Below are 21,368 nucleotides of genomic sequence, written 5' to 3' on the forward strand. Positions count from 1 at the left end.
ATTGTTTCTCCTTTAGCTCTTTTAGTCAAAAATTCTGTAAAATTCAAACATTTCATTAAAGTTAAACAATTTAAAGTGAGGTGGAATATAACTTTATGAAAAAATGTTTTTCTCAAATACACCCTGGCCACAATTATTGGCATCTTTAGAAATTCTTATGAGTAAATTATCTCCTAAATATATTTCCATGAAATTTCCAATTTCTTAGCACACCAAGGTGACTGGAAACATGATGTTGTCCAGTCATGACGTCTTGGTGCACAGATGAATAAATATTAGTAACACAAAGCCCCAAACAACCTAATCATTCATCACAATGGGTAAAACCAAAGAATATACTTCTGATGTACAGCAAAAGATTGTTGATCTTTACACAATACAAAGTGGCTTTAAGAAAATACTTAAAACATTAAATATTCTCATTTCCAACATCAGGGAAATAATTAAGAAGTTTTAATGGACTGGAGATGTTAAAAATCTGCTTGAAACATGATGTGTGTCAATATTGTCTTAATGTGCAGCAAAGAGAACAATTTAAGTGGCCAAATACTCCTCAAAGATCACAGATGGGAAAATTGCAGAAATCAGTTGAATTTTAGTGTCAGAAAAAAATATAAAAAATAAAGGAAAACTGCACCTCCATCACAACAAGTCATTTCAGACGCTGTTCAAGAAACAATTCATCTGCTCTCATGCAAAAACAAACTGCACCATATTAATTTATCATACTGGAACTTCAGCCAGGACTGGCTTTTATTGCCATATGAAATGAGAATTTTCTTTTTTGGAGCTAGAACACATTAAAGGTTTGGTGCACACAGGGATAAAAAAGTGCCTAATGTCCACATTTAAATAGATCACCAGATGTTCTTTTTTTGTGGACCTAATTTTACACCAAAGGTCCTAGACATCTTGTTCAGATACATGCCATCATGTTTTATATCAAATACCAACAGATAAAAAAAGGTAAAACTGACTTGCTCAGTTAGAAATATTATAATGGGTCATGGTTAGATCTTCCATCACCACATTGATTCAAAACCAACATCAAAATCAACACAAAAACTGGTCACTGAACACAAAATCAAGATTCTGCCATAACCATCCCAATTCCCTGACCTGAATCCTATGGAAAATGAGTGGGATAAACTGAGGAAGAGTGAGCACCAACATTTGAAGGATCTGGAGAAATTCTGTATGGAGGAATAGTCTAAAATCACTTGCCATATATTCTCAAACCTCATCAGGCATGAAGGGGGAAAAAATCAGAGCTGTTTTTCATGCAAATGGAAGATGCAGAAAGTTTTGAATACAAGGGTGCCAATAATTATGGCCAGGGTGTATTAGAGAAAACCGTTTATTTCATAATATTATATTCCCCTCACTTAATTTATTTTTTATTTTTAATGAAATGTTTGAATTTTGCAGATTTTTTGACTAAAGATCAACAGCAGAAACAACGCAGATTTATTTTTACAGCCTTCTTTGCCCATATTTACCAAGGGTGCCAACAATTTTGTCCATGACTGTATATAAATATAAAATATACATACATACATACTGTAGTCTTCCTGTGGAATTACTGAAAATTGCCTTAAACATTATGTTTGTGTGTGAAGAATGTGTGAAAAACTATTTTAAATAAATGAAAATTCTAAATGTAACATTTCAGCTGTAATATTCTAAACATAAATATGTTTTTTCCATAAGTAAAACTATTTTTTGGGGAAAAAAACCTGAATTGTAAAATAGGATGAAATCCTAAAAAATTAATCATGCAGGTGCTTCATATTATAATAATTGACTCTACACTACAAAACCAGTCATAAGTAGCACAGGGATATTTGTAGCAATAGCCAACAAATACAGTACATTGTATGGGCCAAATTACACATTTTTCTTTTATGCCAAAAATCATTAAGATATTAAGTAAAGATCATGTTCCATGAAGGTATTTTATAAATTTCCTTCTGTTAATATATCAAAACCTAATTTTTGATTAGTAATATGCATTGCTAAGAACTTCATTTGGACAACTTTAAAGGCGTTTTTCTCAATATTTAGTTTTTTTTGCACATTCAGATTCTAGCTAATTTATGTATAAATCTTATGTATGATGTGTTAATCTCAATTAAAAAAAAAAAAAACCCTTATGACTGGTTTTGTGGTCCAGGGTCACAATTTTGAATTGAACAGAATTGAACATTGTTGTAGTAAAGAATATATCTTTTTGATTCCCTTACAATGATATTCTTCATTGTTTCTCAGTTAAAGAGCATTAAAGTATATGTTACTCAACATGTGTAGTGTAATTATTACTTGGCAAGTGTGATCAGGAATGTGGAATGATGTAAAAAAATATTCTCGTCCAATCAAAACCATCTGTTCTGGCTGCGATGCTAGAAGTTCATAACTTCGTTAAATATGCACTGGCTTGTTATTTAATCCTGATAACCTGCTGCTTTTGCCCTCAGAGACAGATGACCTGCCCTCTATTGATTCAGACAGTGAGGTAGAGGAGGACAATTCAGCTTCAAAAGATCACATCGAACACATTGACCTTCTAAATCCTGATGCAGTAAGTATATTTTATTTTTACATTAGCAGAATCATTCTACAAGTGCTTTCATATTAACTTTAAAAGTGGAAAACGTGTTTTAGAACAAATGTTATTAAAAGAGAAAACATTCGATCAGGTGAGATAGTATACTGTTGATCAGTAGGGGGCGCTATGGGTCCTCAGACAAGACATCTTAAGTTCTCATCAGGGTTCTCAATGTTCCTGCTCCTTTTAGGACTGACCTTTGGCCTGCATATGTTCTGAGTACCTTTCTGAGTATTTGTTTATTAATATTTGACATTTTGTAGAGTACAAGTGCCACTCAAGTCATCTGAATATAAAAACAAATCTGGCTTAACGGCGGTGTCATATTATTTTCCACATGATGCATGAAATTAAGTAATGACTTCCGTTTTAAATTTCAAAAAGGTGTTAAAGGTAAATAATGCTGGTTCTGCCAATGCAAAATTCTGAAGTTTAAATTTAAATTAGAAGTGACAGAGCAATGCATTAGCAATTGCCACTATGCATCTGCATCTTATAATTGTATATTATATGTCAGAGAGGAGTACAAGTCTCTTCTGAGATGACTTAGACATGCTAATTACTGAAATAAAGCAAAATGAAGTAACTAGATTTAGATTAGAAATATATGTGACCCCTGGACCACAAAACCAGTCTTAAGCATATTTGTAGCAATAGCCAAAAATACATTGTATGGGTCAAAATCATGCCAACAATCAGGATATTAAGTAAAGATCATGTTCCATGAAGATATTTTGTACATTTCCGACCGTAAATATGTGACCCTGGACCACAAACCAGTCATAAGTGTCCATTTTCTGAAATTGAGATTTATACATCATCTGAAAAAGCTGAATAAACAAGCTTTCCATCGATGTATGGTCTGTTAAGATAGGACAATATTTGGCCCGAGATGCAACTATTTGGAAATCTGAGGGTGCAGAAAAATCTAAATATTGAGAAAATCGCCTTTAAAGTTGTCCAAATGAAGTTTTGCATATGCATAGTTATGCATTATTATTATTATTATATTATAGTGTATATATATATATATATATATATATATATATATATATATATATATATATATATATACTATGCAATATTACTATGCAACGCATAGTTATGCAATGCATATTACTAATCAAAAATTAAGTTTTAGTATATTTACAGTAGAAAATTGACAGATCTTTACTTAATATCCTAGTGATTTTTGGCATAAAAGAAAAATCGATAATTTTAAGCCATACAATGTATTTCTGGCTATTGCTATAAATATACCTGTGCTACTTAAGACTGGTTTTGTGGTCTTAATTTTATATTAGTGATCTGCATTGCTAAGAACTTCATTTGGACAACTTTAAAGGCAATTTTCACAATATTGTGATTTTTGCACTTTCAGATTCCAGATTCTCAGATTCCTATCATAGCAAACCATACATCAATGGAAAGCTTATTTATTCAGCTTTTCTTATTTCAGATGATGTATAAATCTCAATTTTAAAAAAATGGACCATTATGACTGGTTTTAATAGGAATTGTGGAACAGCTTTTGTCCATACAATACAAAAGTCAATGACGTCCAAAACGTCGCAGGAGCCTGTTGGCTTTCATTTTTATGGACAAAGGCATTTGCAGAATTCTTTAGAATATATATTGTGTTCTGCGAAATGAAAGTCACACAGTTTTGGAATGACATGGGTGTGATTTAACAATTTCAGAATGATCTGCTTCAAATATCCTGATGTTTTTAACATTTTATGACATCTGTGTATTCAGCAATGACATCATGATGTGATCTTTGACCGTGCATATCATAATTCAGCATGATGCATCTTATTGTCATAGTGGTACAATTCACAGTTACTGTCATAGGCTGTAATTACGTCCAGACTAGATAGTGGCTTCGGCTTCCTGGAAGGGCAGTGCTAAACAAATTGGTCATGTTGAAGAGGAATTATGCAGCGCTGCATAAAAACAGCTTTGATTTGACTCATTAATAGTTTGAATAGTTGAAAGGCATCATATCACACATTGCTGAAGCATTCAGCTTTTCCTCATAGTTTAGTCAGGTCATGTCATGTGGCACAGATCCAATTCATGATTTGAGAACACTCCAGAGCTGAAGATACAGATTTCTTTGTCATCGGAAATGTTTGGGTCATCAAGAAAAAAAAAAAAAGTGGAAGACTTTTCAGAAATGGTTCTGAATCATTTAGCATGAATTAGGTCACGGAACCTTGAAATCTAGATCAGTGGTTCTCCTTTCACTTTAAGCACTATTGCAGCCAAACTCAGTACCACAATTGATTGCTGTACAGAACAGAAGTAAACAGTAACTCCTTCAAATGTAACCTTGAGGTTGAATTAATAATTGTAATTATAAAATCAAGATAATATTAAATATTTATTTAAAAATTATTGGTATCACTTTACAATAAAGTGTTAACATTAGTTAATCTGTCTACATTTTTATATACATGTTTATATACATTTTTAGTTAGATTTAAAGTTGGTTTATTGTAATGTAAGTTGAAACAACTTGAATTTATTTATTATTTTATTATTTATTAAAGTATATAATATTTATATACATTTTTAAAGAGCTACATAAAATTCATTTCGAATTTTTTTATGTTAGTTTATTGCAATTTAAGCTAAAACTATTTACCTTAAGTTAAATAAAGTATAATAAAGTATATTCAATTTATAGACATTTTTTGAAGAGTTATATAAAATTCAAATTTTGAAATGTTGAAACATCTTATAGTTATGTATTTTATTATGTATTTATTTATCATTTACTTTTTAGGTTATATAAAGTATAAAAAAGTATATATTTATCCAGTTCATTTGTTAACATTAGTTAATTTAGGAACAATACAATGAACAATACATTTTTTACAATTTACCCTAATTTACAATACAATTAAAATTGAATATTAAAAAGTTGTAATTTAAGTTAAAACATTATATATTTGTGTATTATTTTATTATCTATTTATTTATTTATTTAGCATTTACTTTTTAAGTACATATATATAATACATATATATAATAATAGTACATACATATATAAAATGTAATAAAGTATATATAAATTTATATACATTTTTAAAGAGATATATAAAAATAGTTAATCTGTGAACAATACAATAAACAATACTTTTTAAAACATTTTAGATTTTTTTTAAGTTGGTTTATTGTAATTTAAGCTGAAACAACTTATTTTATTATTTACATTTTAATTATATAGAGTTATATAAAATTCAAATACAATATTTAGTTAATGCACTGTGAACTAACATGAACTAACAATTAACGGCTGTAATTTTATTAACTATTATTAACGAATAGTGTAATAAATGTATTATTCATTGTTTGTTCATGTTAGTTAATACATTAACTAATGTTAACAAATGACATCTTATGGTAAAGTGTTACCTATTATTCTCTACAGCCAATAATTCATCACACAGAACACATTGTGTTTGGTGCATGTTTATTTTTATGAATAAACCATTTATTTTTAAATAATTTTCTTTCATTTATGGAATATTTTCTATCACCTCGTGTATATTTGTTCATGGTTTTTGAACTATCCGTGTTGACATCTATATAATTTGTCTAGCTTAACCAAGTGGCAGATGAATTTGTGCCAAAATACCAGAGTTTGATTGAGCGCCCTTGACGTCAACAACAAGATATGGGAAGAATTATGTGCATTTAGTATTGTTTTCCCCCACTGATCAGAAACAGAACAGACCAGTTTTATTTTTATTAAAAAAAGTCAACAAAACCCAATCTAGAGCATCTTTAAAATGTCATTTCAGCATTTTCCCAAGGTGTCTTGAAGCACTCTGCACATCTCTGTTGCATCTGAAACGTCTGTCAGCTATCAACAGATGACTATGTTTAGCACTTATTCCCATGCTTCCTTTTAAAAGTGTCTTTTAAATCAGCCCTCCTTCCTGGATTCAAGATTGAAACCATTTGTTTAAAAAAAAAAGTGGATTGTTTACTCGCTCGGATTTCGCAGGAAAAATGCTTCGTGTCCATTTACAGGAAGAGGGGAAAATAACAGACTCGCGTCTAGACGTTCATTGCATTTTGCTTTATTTCTCAATAAATTACACCTGCATTTCTACCTTTCCTTACATTTTCCTCCAATTGCAAACCAAACTAGGGCGTCCTTGGCGATGACACACTTTTCTGCGGCCTGGCATCCCTCTCGGTTAACGCAGCGGATCCGTCCTGTTCCCGCTGGTTTGGGAACTGCCCCTATATGACGTGTCTGGATTAGACCAGAAAAAAAGTGGGAGTGAGATAGATTTGATAGAGCAAAAAGTTTGTGTACTCCTCCATTCATTTTGAGCCAGTGCAGGGTGAACACATTTTTGAGCCAGGGCCAGGAACATAGTGTACTGCGGAGAGAGAGAAAGACAGAGAGCGCGCATAGTGCGCTGTTTGCTGGCAGGCTGCCCTGCAGGGTCAAGTTGATTCAAATAAAAGAGTGTAGGCTGTTCGGCAGGCTGGAATGCCGTTCGTGTCTCCACATGATAAGAAGGTAGACGATTTTTTTTCCACGAGAAAACCAGTTTGTGACAGTGCAACCACAAATGCTCATGCACACACAAAAACATGACCCCCTCCCGGTCCCTTTATGTCCGTCTTTTACGACCTGTCATCAGGTAAATGAGTCACGTATCATATTTCATCGGGCCCGGGTCGTATCTTCAGGTTTATCTGTGGAATGCATCTTCTGTCTTTCTTTTTCTATTGTTGTTTGAGGGTGTGTGCTTTGTCAGGGCTGGATGTCCCTCGTCACATCTCAGATTGCCTTCAAGATTTTCCCATGGTACATTTGGAATTGATTCTTTAATTTTCTCAGTAATGACTGTTGGATTAGTATGTGACATACAGATTTTCCAGTTTTCAGTCTGAAACAAATGTTCCAATGGACTTATTTCATACACTTTTAAAAATAAAGGTGCTTTAAAAGGTTCAGCGATGCCATAGAAGAACCATTTTTGGTTCCAGGAAGAACCATTCAGTCAAAGGTTCTTTAAAGAACCATTTCTTTCTTGCTTTTTATAATCTGAAGAACCTTCTTTAGCCACAAAAAACTTTTTGTGTAACAGAAAGGTTCTTCAGATTTTAAAGGTTCTTAATTGAACCATTTAGACAAAAAAAAAAAAAGGTTCTTCTATGGCATCGTGAAGCACCTTAATTTTTAAGAGTGCAAAAAAGTTGTAATTTAAAAATAAAAGTCATTTATAGGCCTAGAAAATTATTTATAAATTAAGACTAACAATAGTTAATATAGGTAGTTAACATACATAACAATAGTTGGACGTATACCTCATTATAGTTAAATACATCCAAATGTGCCATAATACAAAAAAAAATGTCTTTCTACATCTGTTATGCTCTTTTAGCTCTATAAAGTGCACTTTCTAAGTTGTATAAAGTATAATAAAGTATATAAATGATCTAAAAAAAATAAAAAAAATAAACTTGGTTTTGTAAGTTGGTTTAATGTAATTCAGGTTGAAACAACTTGTACTTGTTTATTATTTACTTTTCAAGTTATATAAAGTATAATAAAGTATATGCAATGAATATACATTTTTAGAGTTACATAAAAATCAACTTGATTTTTAAAAAAAGTTGGCTTATTTTAAGTTAAAACATCTTGTATTTATTTATTTATTTATTTATTATTTACTTTTTTAAGTTGTATACAAATGTTCCAATGGACTTCTTACAAAAAAGTTGTAATTTTCGTAAATAAGCTGTCGTTTATACTCTCTTAAAAATAAAGGTGCTTTGAAAGGTTCTTCAAAGCGATGCCATAGAAGAACCATTGAGTCAAAGGTTCTTTAAAGAACCATTTCTTTCCTGCCTTTTATAATCTGAAGAACCTTCTTTAGCCACAAAGAACCTTTTGTGTAACAGAAAGGTTCTTCAGATGTTAAAGGTTCTTTATTGAACCATTTAGGCAAAAAATGTTCTTCTATGGCATCGTGAAGCACCTTAATTTTTAAGAGTGTAGGCCTAGAAAATTATTTATAAATTAAGACTAAATTAAATAAAACTTAAATATTTAGGAACTGTATATATTATAATATAGATAGTTGACATACATAACAATAGTTGGACGTTGAAATATTTATTGACTATGTATAATATTACCTCATTATAGTTTATAGTTAAATACATCCAAATGTGCCATAATACAAAAAAAGTCTTTCTACATCTGTTATGCACTTTTAGTGCTTAATTTATTGCTTAATTTTCATTTAATAATTAGTTATTTACAGTTATTCGTTTAGCTGACCCTATATAGTGCACTTTCTAAGTTGTGTAAAGTATATTAAAGTATAGAAAATTGTAAAAGATTATAAAACTTGATTATATTAGCTTGATTTTGTAAGTTGGTTTAATGTCATTTAGGTTGAAACAACTTGTTTGTTTATTATCTGTTTATTATATTTACTTTTTAAGTTATATAAAGTATAATAAAGTATATACAGTGTATATACATTTTTAGAGTTACATAAAAATCAACTTGGTATATTTTAAGTTGAAACATCTTGTATTTATTATTTATTTATTATTTACATTTTAAGTTGTATAAGTATATACAATTTATATACATTTTTAAAGTTATAAAATTCAACTTATTTTTTTTAAGTTGGTTTGATGTAATTTAAGTAATGTAATTTAAACAACTTGTATTTTATTCCTTTATTTATTATTATTATTTTAAGTTATATAAAGTATAATAAATTGTATAAAATGTATATACAATTTTAGAGTAAAATTCATATAGATTTTTAGAAAAGTTGGTTTATTGTAATTTAAGTTGTAACAACTTATTTATTATTTTGTTATTTATTTATTTACTTTTTAAATTATATAAAGTATATAAAATCTATGTACATTTCTAAAGTTATATAAATTCAACTTAATTTTTTAAATTTGGTTTAATGTAATTTAAGTTAAAACAACTTGTATTTATTTATTTATTTTATTTGTTTAATGAAGTATATAAATGTTTTAAGTTATATTAAATTCAAGTAGATTTTAAAAAAAGTTGGTTTAATGTAATTTAAGTTGTAACAACATTTATCTATTTAATATTTACTTTTTAGGTTATATGAAGTGTAATCAAGTATATAAAATGTATATCTAATTTTAAAGTTATAACATCCAACTTATTTTTTTAAAGTTGGTTTATGTTGAAACAACTTAATTTATTTACTGTATTTAATCATTTGTTTATTATTTACTTTTTAAGTTATATAAAGCATAAAGTATACACAATTTTTAAAGTTGGTTTAATGTAATTTATCAATTTATTATTAATTTATTTATGATTTACTTTTTAAGTTATATAAAGTAATAATGTAAAATTTATATAAACTTTTAAGTTTGCTTAATGTCATTTAAGTTGAAACAACTTATATTTATTTATTTTATTATTAAGTAATTTATTAATTTATTATTTATTTATTTTTGATTTACTTTTTAAGTTATATAAAGTAATAATGTAAAATTTATATAAACTTTTAAGTTGGTTTAATGTCATTTAAATTGAAACAACTTATATTTATTCATTTTATTATTAATTAATTGATTATTTACTTTTTAAGTCATTTAAAGCATAACAAAGTATATAATGTATATACATTTTTAAAGAGTTACATAAAATTCAACTTGTTTTTTTAAGTTGGTTTATTGTAATTTAAGTTGAAACTATTTGTATTTATTTAGTATTTTTTTATTATTTACTTTTTACCTTATATAAAGTATAATAAAGTATATAAAATGTATATACAATTTTAAAAAGTTATATAAAATTCAGCTTGATTTTTTTTCTAAAGTTGGTAAGTTTAAGTTGAAAACTTGTACAACGTATTATTATTTTTAAGTAATATATTTATATATTTTATTTTTTTCAAGTAAATAAAGCATTTTTAGCGATATATGTATAGTGCAAGGTTTAACCCCATAAAGTGATTTTTCTTTTCTAGATATTCTCTGTTCTTCGAATGTAGGTCTGTGACATTGTATTCTTTACGCCTATTTTATCTCCTATTTATTATTTATTTAAAGAAACCCTTAACCCTAAGTATGAGCAACAGTATTAACAGTGATTATTGCCTTAACAAACACCACTAACAAGTTCAACAATATGCAACTCAGAAAGCCAGTGCTTTTCGATTTAGTAACTAAAAGGCAAGTGTCATATGTGGGAAGCATGGGTGGGAGTTGCGTGTGGATTGAGAGTTCAGTGGCAGCACTTTAGAAGACTGATTCCAAGCCTTTTCCAGAGGGCAGAGGTTGAAATTAATGCAGTGCTGGATAGGCAGATCCTCAGATAGTGCTTTCGAGGCCCCCTAGGAATTACGATATGTGCAGGAGGATAGAATTAATGGCAGGTCATTGAGTTCTTGTTTTTTAGCTTCCCACCTTTGCCCTTCTCACTTATTTTCTTCTCTAGCATCCATGTGAAACGTGAGTTTGAATGATGAGCGTGTTGTACAAGGTACTGGATCATAGATCTTGAGGTTTTTGGCTTTGCTTTGGTGGCCCTCAGCCATCTGTAAAGACTTTTGTAAGATTCTGTTCATTTTTTAAGGCTCTGTTGACATGTGAATAAGGTGAAAACACAGGCTGCCTTATTTTTGTAACACCTGTTTAGTGCGTAATTCCACTTTGACAGCATGGCGGCAGCCTGTCAGGAGGCGTCATTCAGGTCCCATAATTTGTGTAATTGTGGACTGAGAGTTTTCCAAGAGTTTTGTGTGCGTTTAGTTCGAGAAGAAAGTAGCTATAAGATTAATTGTTATATTTATTGGCTTCCAGGCAGACGGGTAGTGAAGGTCGAACACTTAAAAGTGTTTTTCTTGAAAGACTTCAATATTATGTCAAGGTTTTTGACGTCATACAGTATTGCACTTCTAATGTTCATTTTATAGTCCAACTTTGAGACATTGAGGAAGATCTTTATGAGGCAGACCTCGACCTAGAGGCTGCAGGTTTTCAGATAGTATTTGACCTTGAGCCTTGATGCTCATGTGGATGTTGCAGGTTCGAATCTGCATGTATTATACCACTATTTGTCACGTTTCACTGTCTCTCTCTCCAAAATAATTTGAACGACACTTTTTTTTATACTTTCACTTTTTTTGTGTTCTTGTGCATTTTGTCATTTTAAAAATAATTTTATTTAGCTTTTAAATTATTTTTATTTTTTCTTATTTTTCCCATTTCAAATTAATATTTTATATATTGCATAAGTAAAAATAAATAAACAAATAGATGTCTTAAAGTGTTCTTTCATTGTATATGATGTTCCTTATTAAATAATATTTATATGCAATTGTTTTTGCTATATTATAGTGTTTACTGTTATTTTTATATTTCCAATTTCCATTTTTGGTTTAAAGTTTTGTATTTTTCCCATATTTTTCTTGTTTAATTATTTATTTTCAGATTTAGCTTTAGTCATTGTAGTACTTTAGCTTATTTTAAGTTGGTTGCCAAGTCAGTATTTGTATTTCTATTATTTTATTGTCTTATTTAATTTTTTTATATTTTTATATTAATTTTTACATTTAATTACTGTTCATGTACTATATTATAGTGTTTATTGATATTTTGAACTGGCTTTTTTATTTAAGTTGGTTGCCAAGTCAGCATTTCTATTATTTTATTTTCTGTTTTTATTGTTTAATATTAGGTTTATTTTTATTTTAGATTTATTTTTAGGTATTTTAATACTTAAACTAATTTTATTGAATGTGGTTGCCAAGACAGCATTTCTATTTCTATTATTTTCTTTTCTTTCTATTCAAGTTTAGTTTTTCATTTAATATTTATATTTAATATATTGCATAAATTATATTTTTTATTGCATATGATGTTCCTTAAGTAATATTTATATGCTTTTTTTAACCTTATTTAGAGTTTGATATTTTTAACTAGCTTTTATTTTTATATTTCCAGTTGTCATTTTAATTTGTCTAAATTTTTTCTATACTTTTGTCGTTTTTATTTTTTATAATATAAAATGTTTTGCTTTTAATTTATTTGTATTTGTATAAGTTTTTTATGTAATATTTCTTATTTCAGCTTGATTTTCAATTCAAATTATTTTTAATAGTTTTATGTAGCAATAACAACACTGCTGTGAATAAAAACATATCAAATGACTTAAATATAAAACTCTCTTCTCCTTTTTAGTCACCAGCCGAGATTTCAGACTACTCTTACGACGATAACGATGAAGATCCAGAAGAAAGCAGAGCAGACTCTTCCCTTCTGGACGCAGCTGAGACCAGCAGGCAGTCGGTCAGCGAGTGGGTCCGATCCGCTCAGGCCATTCTTCAGACACCTCAGAAACAAACCCCCAAGAGCATCAAGACCCCAGAGGACTCTAGTAAAAAGAGGAGGAGGTTTGAAAGGTATGATCTATGACGCTTGGATCTTAATCTTCATTTCAGTGCAACCCTGTGCAAGATGAACTCAATTTATGAGTTCAGTGACTGGCTTTATGATTAGGATTTATCATCTTAACTGACAGTAATCCTTCACACTGTTATTTATTCTTACTGTTTAGTTTTTTTTTTCACAGTTTGACGTCAGGTTCACTCAAAGTTTCATATCAGTGTAAACACAGAATACAAAAGGGTTCAAAGTCTAGGTGAAGGTTTAATAATACATCCACACCCTTACCGTAAAAAACCTGGTCAGCTTGGTTTTTGATTGGCTATCAAGGAGCGGCTTCCTTTGCTCATTTTTTTGTCACCTTATTTAATTTACCAAAGTATTTCCTCCTATGCTTACAAGAACCAGAATAAGGCTCTTTTGTCAGATATTACTCAGCAGATGCTTTCTACTCAACATCAAAGAGCCCAGCCCATGGTGTTTTTACCATAAATGAGTCGTTTGTCAGATTTTGTGAATGGGAGAGGCAAACGTGTCGAGTTTGTTCCCTCACGGGGGAGCTGTGTCTCTTTTTGGCTCTTGTTCGTCCACCGCTCCTCCTGCTGACCCTCAGTCCCTTCTGCAGGCAAGCGCAGGAGAAGTAGCCCCCTTGCCTATGTGTCTGTTGATGTGGCTTTTTATTATGCTTTTATATGACTACACACATAACGTAAAAACTACCACACACTCGTAAAAAACAAACCCAGATATGCGCATCATAAACATAAATAAAGCAAATAACAGTTAATAAGTGCAAGTGGACTAAAGCGGCTCTAATAATGCGAAGAATGTACTGCAGCTAACAAGCCAGTAACAAATTTAAGCTTATTGAATTTAGGTTTTATTGAATAAAAAAAGTTTTGCTAATTATGGGTTCGTTTTCGGTGTGCAGTGACTATAGATTATAGTGAATAGTTATTTAATTCTATGATATTGATTCTATGGAATGGATTCAGTGACATTGGTTCTAATTGATTGTCTATGGCTTAAATCTTGTTGATTCAAACAGATTCATTCTCTATGCTTACTTCTATAGGATGGTTTTTAATTTATTCTTTACCACTGATTTCATGAGATTGAATCTAATTGATTCTCTTTGACTGATTCTATGTGATTTATTCTTATTGAGGCCATGGGACTGATTCTCTCATTTATTCTGGGGGATTTAGTCAAATTGAATCCATTGGATTCATTCTTTAAGATTCAGTTTAACTGATTCTGTACAAAGGATTCTGCATGATTGATCCCATGTAATTGATTATATGTGATTCATTCTTTGTGGTTTTATGTGATTTCTTGGGATTGAATGCATATATAAATATTCTGTGGGCTTGATTTCTTGTAACTGAATCTATTGGTTAGATTCTTTGTAACTGATTCAGGAATCAGGATTTTTTTAAATCATTTTAAATCAGTCACAGATTTTTTTAAATTTTCACTGACTTGATTTAGCAGGTTTGATTCTGATTGTGATCATGTGTGATTTTTGAATGTCAAATTATTGATTCTATATGAGTGATCATGTGGGACTGATTCCATATGACTGATTCAACTGATTCTCTATGATTGATTCCATGCAACTGACTGTCCTTGATTCTGTGCAGTTGATTCAAATTGATTCTCTTCATGAGACTGATTCTAGTTGATTCTCTCTCTCATTCTATGTGATTAATTCTGTCTGATTCAGTCAGATTCATTATTTGATACAGTGACTGATTCCATGGAACTGACTTTCAGTTTTTGATTCTGTGCAGTTGATTCAAATTGATTCTCTTCATGAAACTGATTCTGTGAGACTGATTCTAGTTGATTCTCTCTCTCATCCTATGTCAGGGTTCCCCAAATCTTACCCTGGAGGTCCAATGCGCTGCAGAGTTTAGCTCCAACCCTGATCATACTCACCTACCTGTTATTCTCTAATGATCCTGAAGACCTTGATTAGCATGCTCAGGTATGTTTGATTAGGGTAAGAGCTAAACTCTGCAGGAAAATGGATCTCAAGGTCCAGATTTGATGATCCCTGTTCTGTGTGATTGATTCTGTCTGATTCAGTCAGATTCATAATTTGATACAGTGTCTGATTCCATGGAACTGACTTTATGTCTTTGATTCAGTCAGATTCATTATTTAATTCTATAGAAAGTAATATTCTCATTTTTTCTTTATCATTGATTTTTTTTGGGGATTGATTCCATGAAACTGACTCTGTTTTTGATTCTGTGCAGTTGATTCAAATTGATTCTCTTCACGAAACTGATTCATTGAGACTGATTCTATTGATTCTCTCTCTTATTCTTTGATTGATTTTGTCTGATTCAGTCAGATTCATTATTTGATACAGTGATTGATTCCACAGAACTCTTTTTTTGAATCTGTGCAGTCGATTCAAATAGATTCTCTTCATGAAACTGATTTAATGAGATCGATTCTAGTTTAGTCTCATTCTGTGTGATTGCTTCTAGCTGATTCAGCCAGATTCATTATTTAATTCTATAGAAAGTAATATTCTAATTTTTTCTTTATCATTGATTTTTTTGGGGGGGATTGATTCCATGAAACTGACTCCGTTTTTGATTCTGTGCAGTTGATTCAAATTGATTCTCTTGATGAAACTGATTCCGTGAGACTGATTCTAGATGATTCTCACTCTCATTCTATGTGATTGATTCTGTCTGATTCAGTCAGATTCAATATTTGATACGGTTATTGATTCCATGGAACTGACTCTCTGACTGACTGATTCTGGTTGATTCTCTCTCTCATTCTATATGGTTAATTTTGATTTACTGATTGAATCTGATTCAGTAAGATTACTTATTTAATTCTATTTTGGAAATTATTCTCATTTATTCTTTATTGCTTTTATGTCATTGCTGCATTGTGATTATTGGGTAACTGAATTAATAGGTTTGACTCTGATTCAGAATGTGTGTTTGATTCTATATGGTTGATTCTGTGTGAATGATTCAATAAGTTTATTCTGATTGTGATCATGTGTGGTTCTGAATGTCTGACTGTGTGTTTGATATTTAATATGATTTAATTTTGAATTAATATATTTGATTCTAAGTGATTCGCTTTAGAATGATTCTTTCAGTTGATTCTGTTGGACTGAATCCGTGTGATCTCTCTTTATAGAGGAGGTCTTGCTGAAAGGCTGAACCGACTCCACAGCAGGCAAAGATCAGCCATCAGCTTCTGGAGACATCAGTGCAACTCAACTACATCAGCTGGTACGACACATTCAATCTAAATCATGTCTGTTTATTTGAAGACTCAATTACGGCCTGAATGTCAGATCATTAGTGGTTAGTTCTCTCTTCCTGACCACTAATGAAAATATTATCAGAAGTGCATTCACAATTAAAAACTGACGTCTTTTTATTCAAATACTGCCAATGTCAGATCTTGCCCAAGGAATGCGCCAAGAAACAATTTAACCACCAGCCCGCAGTTTTTATATTTCCATAACTGCTTGTCATGCTTCATGAAATGTGTCGAATATTCCAGCGATGAGATCTCGCTGTGTACAGTTGGAGGAGTAGGAGGCTGTGAAAGCACGATTGTTTCAGGTGATTCAGGTGACAATAGGACGTAATTGTCTCACAGCTAAAGCGACAGGAAACCACAGACACAAACACACTGCAGACACAGTCACACACCTTACGCTTTCATTTTCCATGGTATAACGGATTTCTTTTTAAACAGTGCCCTACTAGGGGGCTTCAGCGTGTGTAGGTATGTTTGTGTGGAGGTTTAAAGAAGCTAATGTTTCAGTTGACGGTGGAAATTCAAGAGAAAACGTAAAGTGATATGAAGAAATTAAATTTGTGTGATGCACTGACGAACAAAGCAGGTTTGTTATTATTATTATTATTATTATTGGGTAAACAAAATCTTAATTACTTAAAACAAAATAAAGATTAACTGAAATAAAATATAAGATTAAAAAAAAAAATTATTTCAGATTCTGTAGTTGCAAAGCCAAAATGTCTCATTTTTGAAGTACTAAAATAACTAACACTAAATAAACTAAAGCTTAAAACTATATAGACATCAGTTTAAATAAATGAATTAATTCATAAATAATAATAATAATAATAATAATAAAAGTGACAAAAGCACAACAAAATTATAATAAAAACTAAAAATTATTATTTTTTTAACGGAAACTAATGGTTTATTAATGATTCTGAAATAATGCTGCTGAAAAGTTTTAAATAAATATTATCATATTTAAAATATTAGTTATATTGGTTTAAAAATATTTTAGTTTTCATTGTCTGTCTTTCCACATCTGATTCATTGCATTCTTGTGCTCTGAATTAGTTCTCAAGCAACTTTTTTAGTTTTCATTCACGATTGCATGTGGAAAAATGATTTAGGATGACTGGACATGCTTTATAGACGGCTTTGCAACTGGCATAATTCCTTAGAAAATTCCACAGCCTAAAGAACGCATCTCCCACTCACTTCTCGCTCGTTGCAAGATTTATTTCTGTCTGTTTTTTATGCGCAACTTATTAGGTGTTCTCATGGCTGGTAAATCAGATGTCAGTGTGTGCATTTAACAGCTTGTTCCTTTCTTTTTCATAGTCATGCATAGCTGTTTAGTAGCATTTCCTTCCAAAAAAAAGCAAGTGTTCCTTGTGTTTTTGTTTTGCATGCGATTGCATGGAGTAAGCGTAGCCTTTTTCTCTCACTGCTTTAAATTTTTCGCCAAAATTTCCATTACACATCACTCTGCTCTGAAGTTTTGGCCGTGCTCGCCATGATTTCAGCTGAGTCAATTGTGTTCATGTGTCCAATCGAGGGGGCCAACTATTCCTTGAACAGTCAGCATGGGAATATATCCCGGCAGAGTGCTGGATTTTGTTTCATTTCCTCAGAACTGACTGAAATGAAAAACTTGAAGCAGCGCCAGGGTTGAGTTTTCACTGCATAACCCAAAATATCCTGCTGCTGTTATTCATTTACTGGGCCTGTATTGTATCTGTGCTGTTTTGCAAAAGACTTTGAGAATAAAACCGTCTTTCAGAGCTGGTCATTTGATCAAATTTAAAGCTTATTTCCAGGCTAGTTGTCCATGCTACTTTATTAAAAGTTGTTCAGTAAATCATATTTAAAATTAAGCTTGATTCAGAACATTTGTTCCTAATGTAAGTAGAGAGCTAGTATTAGGAATAGACAATAGTTCACCCCAAAATGAAAATTCTGTCATTAATTCCTTACCCTCACGTCGTTCCAAACCCGTAAAACCTTCATCTTCAGAGCGCAAATTAAGATATTTTTGATGAAATCCAATAGCTTTCTGACCCTGCATAGACAGCAATGTAACTGAAATGTTCCCAGGCCCACAAACGTAGTAAGGACAATCGTTAAAATAGTCCATGTATGTGATCTCGGATTTCATCAGAAATATCTTAATTTGTGTTCCGAAGATGAACGAAGGTCTTACAGGTTTGGAACGGCTTGAGGGTGAGTAATTAATGACAGAATTTTCTGTCATTAAGAGAAACTTTTTCCTTGAAATTGTATGTATAGATTGTTTCATATGTGTGTGTGTATATATACAGTGCCCTCCACTTATATTGGCACCCTTGGTGCCTGAGCAAAGGTGGCTGTGAAAATATATCTGCATTGTTTATCCTTTGGCTCTTTCATTCAAAAAATTCACAAAATTCTAACCTTTCATTGAAGTAAAACAATGGAAACTGGGGGTAAATCTCATTATGAAATGTTTTTCTCTAGTTCAGGTTGGCCACAATTATTGGCACCCAATTATTTCAACATCCTTTTCCCAAAATAACAGCTCTGAGTTTTCTCTAACAATGTCTAATGAGTTTGGAGAACACCTGACCAGAGATCAAAGACCATTCCTTCATACAGAATCTCTCCAGATCCGTCAGATTCCCAGCTTCATGTTGGTGCTTCTTCTCTTCAGTTTCTACAGGGTTCAGGTCAGGGAACTGGGATGGCCATGGCACAAGCTTCATTCTGTGCTCAGTGACACATTTCTGTGTTGATTTTGATGTTTGTTTTGGATCATTCACCTGATGGAAGATCCAACCACAGCCCAAATAAGATTTCTAACAGAGGCAGTCAGGTTTAGATTTTTTATCCATTGGTATTTTAAAGAAACTATGATGCCATGTATCAGAATAAGATGTCCAGGACCTCCGGCAGAAAAATAGCCCCACAACATTAAAGACCCAGCAGTATTTTTTAACCGTGGGCATACTTTTTATCCCTGTTTGCACCAAACTCATCTAATGGGTTAGTTGCCAAAAAGCTAATTTTTTTAGTTTCTCCAGCTGTGATCCTTGGAGAGTCTTTGGCCCATCAAAGTCTCCTCCTCACTGTGTATTAGGATGATATAGACACATGTCCTCTTCCAGGCAGATTTGTAACGTCTTTAGTTGATTGGAACGTCTTAATTATAACCCTGTTGGAAATGGGGATTTTCAATGCGTTAGCTCTTTTCTTACAACCACTCTCTATTTTGTGAAGCTCAACAAGCTTGTTCTGCACATCAGCACTACATTCTTTGGTTTTACTCCTTTTGATGGATGGTTAACAGAATTTGGCATTGTGTTCCTCATATTTATAATCCTGTGGAACAGAAAGTCATGGCTGGACAATTTTATACTCCTAGCCACCCTGGTGTGCTAAAATTGTAATATTAATGGGAATGGAAATATAGAGGTTACTGCTTTTTTAATTTCTAGGGGTGCCAATAATTGTGGCAATCGTGAACTAGAGAAAAACATTTATTTCATAATGAGATTTCCCCCCCCAGTTTCCATTGTTTTACTTCAATGAAAGGTTCGAATTTTGTGAATTTTTCGAATTAAAGATCTAAAGGATAAACAATGCAGGGTGCCAATATTAGTGGAGGGCACTGTATATGAGTCAAAGATGTAAAAGGGTTTAAGCATAAAAACAACAAGTGTAATACTGCTTTAAATTGTTGCGTTTTCCAAAAAAAAATAAAAAATCTGTTTCATTTCATTTTATTGCATTTTTGTTTTTGTTTTTCTGAGCAAAAAATAAATATCATACATTTTTCCCTAATTTACAGAAGACACCCACTAAAATGTCCTACAGTGTAACAGTTTTGTCCGGCATGTTTACAACAAAAATCAATTTATTACATATTAAAAGAAAATTACTCTCACCCTAAATACTAATTACTTGTAATTCTACATTTGTAAAATTTGCCACTATCCTAGATTTTGCCAATTTGTCAGTAAGAATTTTTTGCTCATTTAAAACATAATAAAATTTAATATGCTCCCTTATTCATTTATATTATATTTTAATATGCACAAGTCAGAATAAGCATGTTGTTTGAATTTTTGCATAAATATTGTATTACACTGAATGACAGTGTAACATTAATTCAACCAAACTTTGACATTTTATTCTCCAAAAACTGATTTGAAACCTTAAAAGTAGACACTGTACTTGCATTTAATGTGCTTTCTATGGGCAATATTATTATTATTTGTTTTTTGACCCAAGCTGACAGGCCAGACGTCCTGATGCTGAGGATTCTGGGAGTTCAGGAAGAATGTGGCATGCAGGCTGCTGTGTGTCACAGGCTGTTGGAGGGAGAAACGTGTGTGGCTCTTTTCAGCAAGGACACGGCTGCCCAGTTACAGCCTGCACCCGGAGACATTGTCCACATCTACCCACCATGGTAAGAGTCCTTTCTGTAGAGTCGCTTTACTGTAAAAAATCACGAATAGAGTTTTTTTTTATTATCTCTAATGATACAGTGCTTTTTTTCGTTCAAACAATCTTTGGCAATTTCTTGACTACAGACATAATACCCTTGATTTTGAAAATCCTTTAAAAACATTTATTTTTAAAAGTATTTTACGGCATTAATAGTGCTGGCTCACGTTTGAACAAATCTTTAACCCTCACTATTAAAATTTGCTTGTATTACAGGCATTTGTGATGCCTCTAACTGTGTGGATTGCTGAGGAAAGGAGTATAGTTTACATTTACTTGTGATTGGACTACATTTACAGAATATTTCAGAACACTGCAAAAAATGCTTTTCTTACTTAGATTCTTTGTCTTGTTTCCAGCCAAAATATCTAAAAATTCTTGAATCAGGAAGGATTTTCTAGACAAGTAAAAATTATTGTCTTGTTTTTAGTAAAAACAAGTCAAAATTAGGTGAGTTTTTGCTTGAAACAAGCAAAATAATCTGCCAATGGGGTAAGAAAAATAATCTTGTTGTCTGCTTGAAATAAGATTTTTTTTTCTTACCCCA

The 21,368-nt window shown here is 31.4% G+C and overlaps 1 protein-coding gene across 1 annotated transcript in view; it reads left to right on the forward strand.

Annotated features, from left to right (window-relative positions):
- Positions 1–316: 316 nt before the first annotated feature.
- Positions 317–21,368, forward strand: part of LOC141300290 (DNA repair-scaffolding protein-like) — an 81,302-nt gene continuing 60,250 nt past the window's right edge. The window contains exons 1-5 of the mRNA XM_073830608.1: positions 317–320; positions 2,475–2,578; positions 12,839–13,059; positions 16,220–16,314; positions 20,606–20,783. Of these exons, the coding sequence (XP_073686709.1) occupies positions 317–320; positions 2,475–2,578; positions 12,839–13,059; positions 16,220–16,314; positions 20,606–20,783 (602 nt within the window). The remainder of the gene's footprint in view (positions 321–2,474; positions 2,579–12,838; positions 13,060–16,219; positions 16,315–20,605; positions 20,784–21,368) is intronic.

This window comes from Garra rufa, chromosome 24, assembly GCF_049309525.1.
Source record: "Garra rufa chromosome 24, GarRuf1.0, whole genome shotgun sequence".
Taxonomy (NCBI): domain Eukaryota; kingdom Metazoa; phylum Chordata; class Actinopteri; order Cypriniformes; family Cyprinidae; genus Garra; species Garra rufa.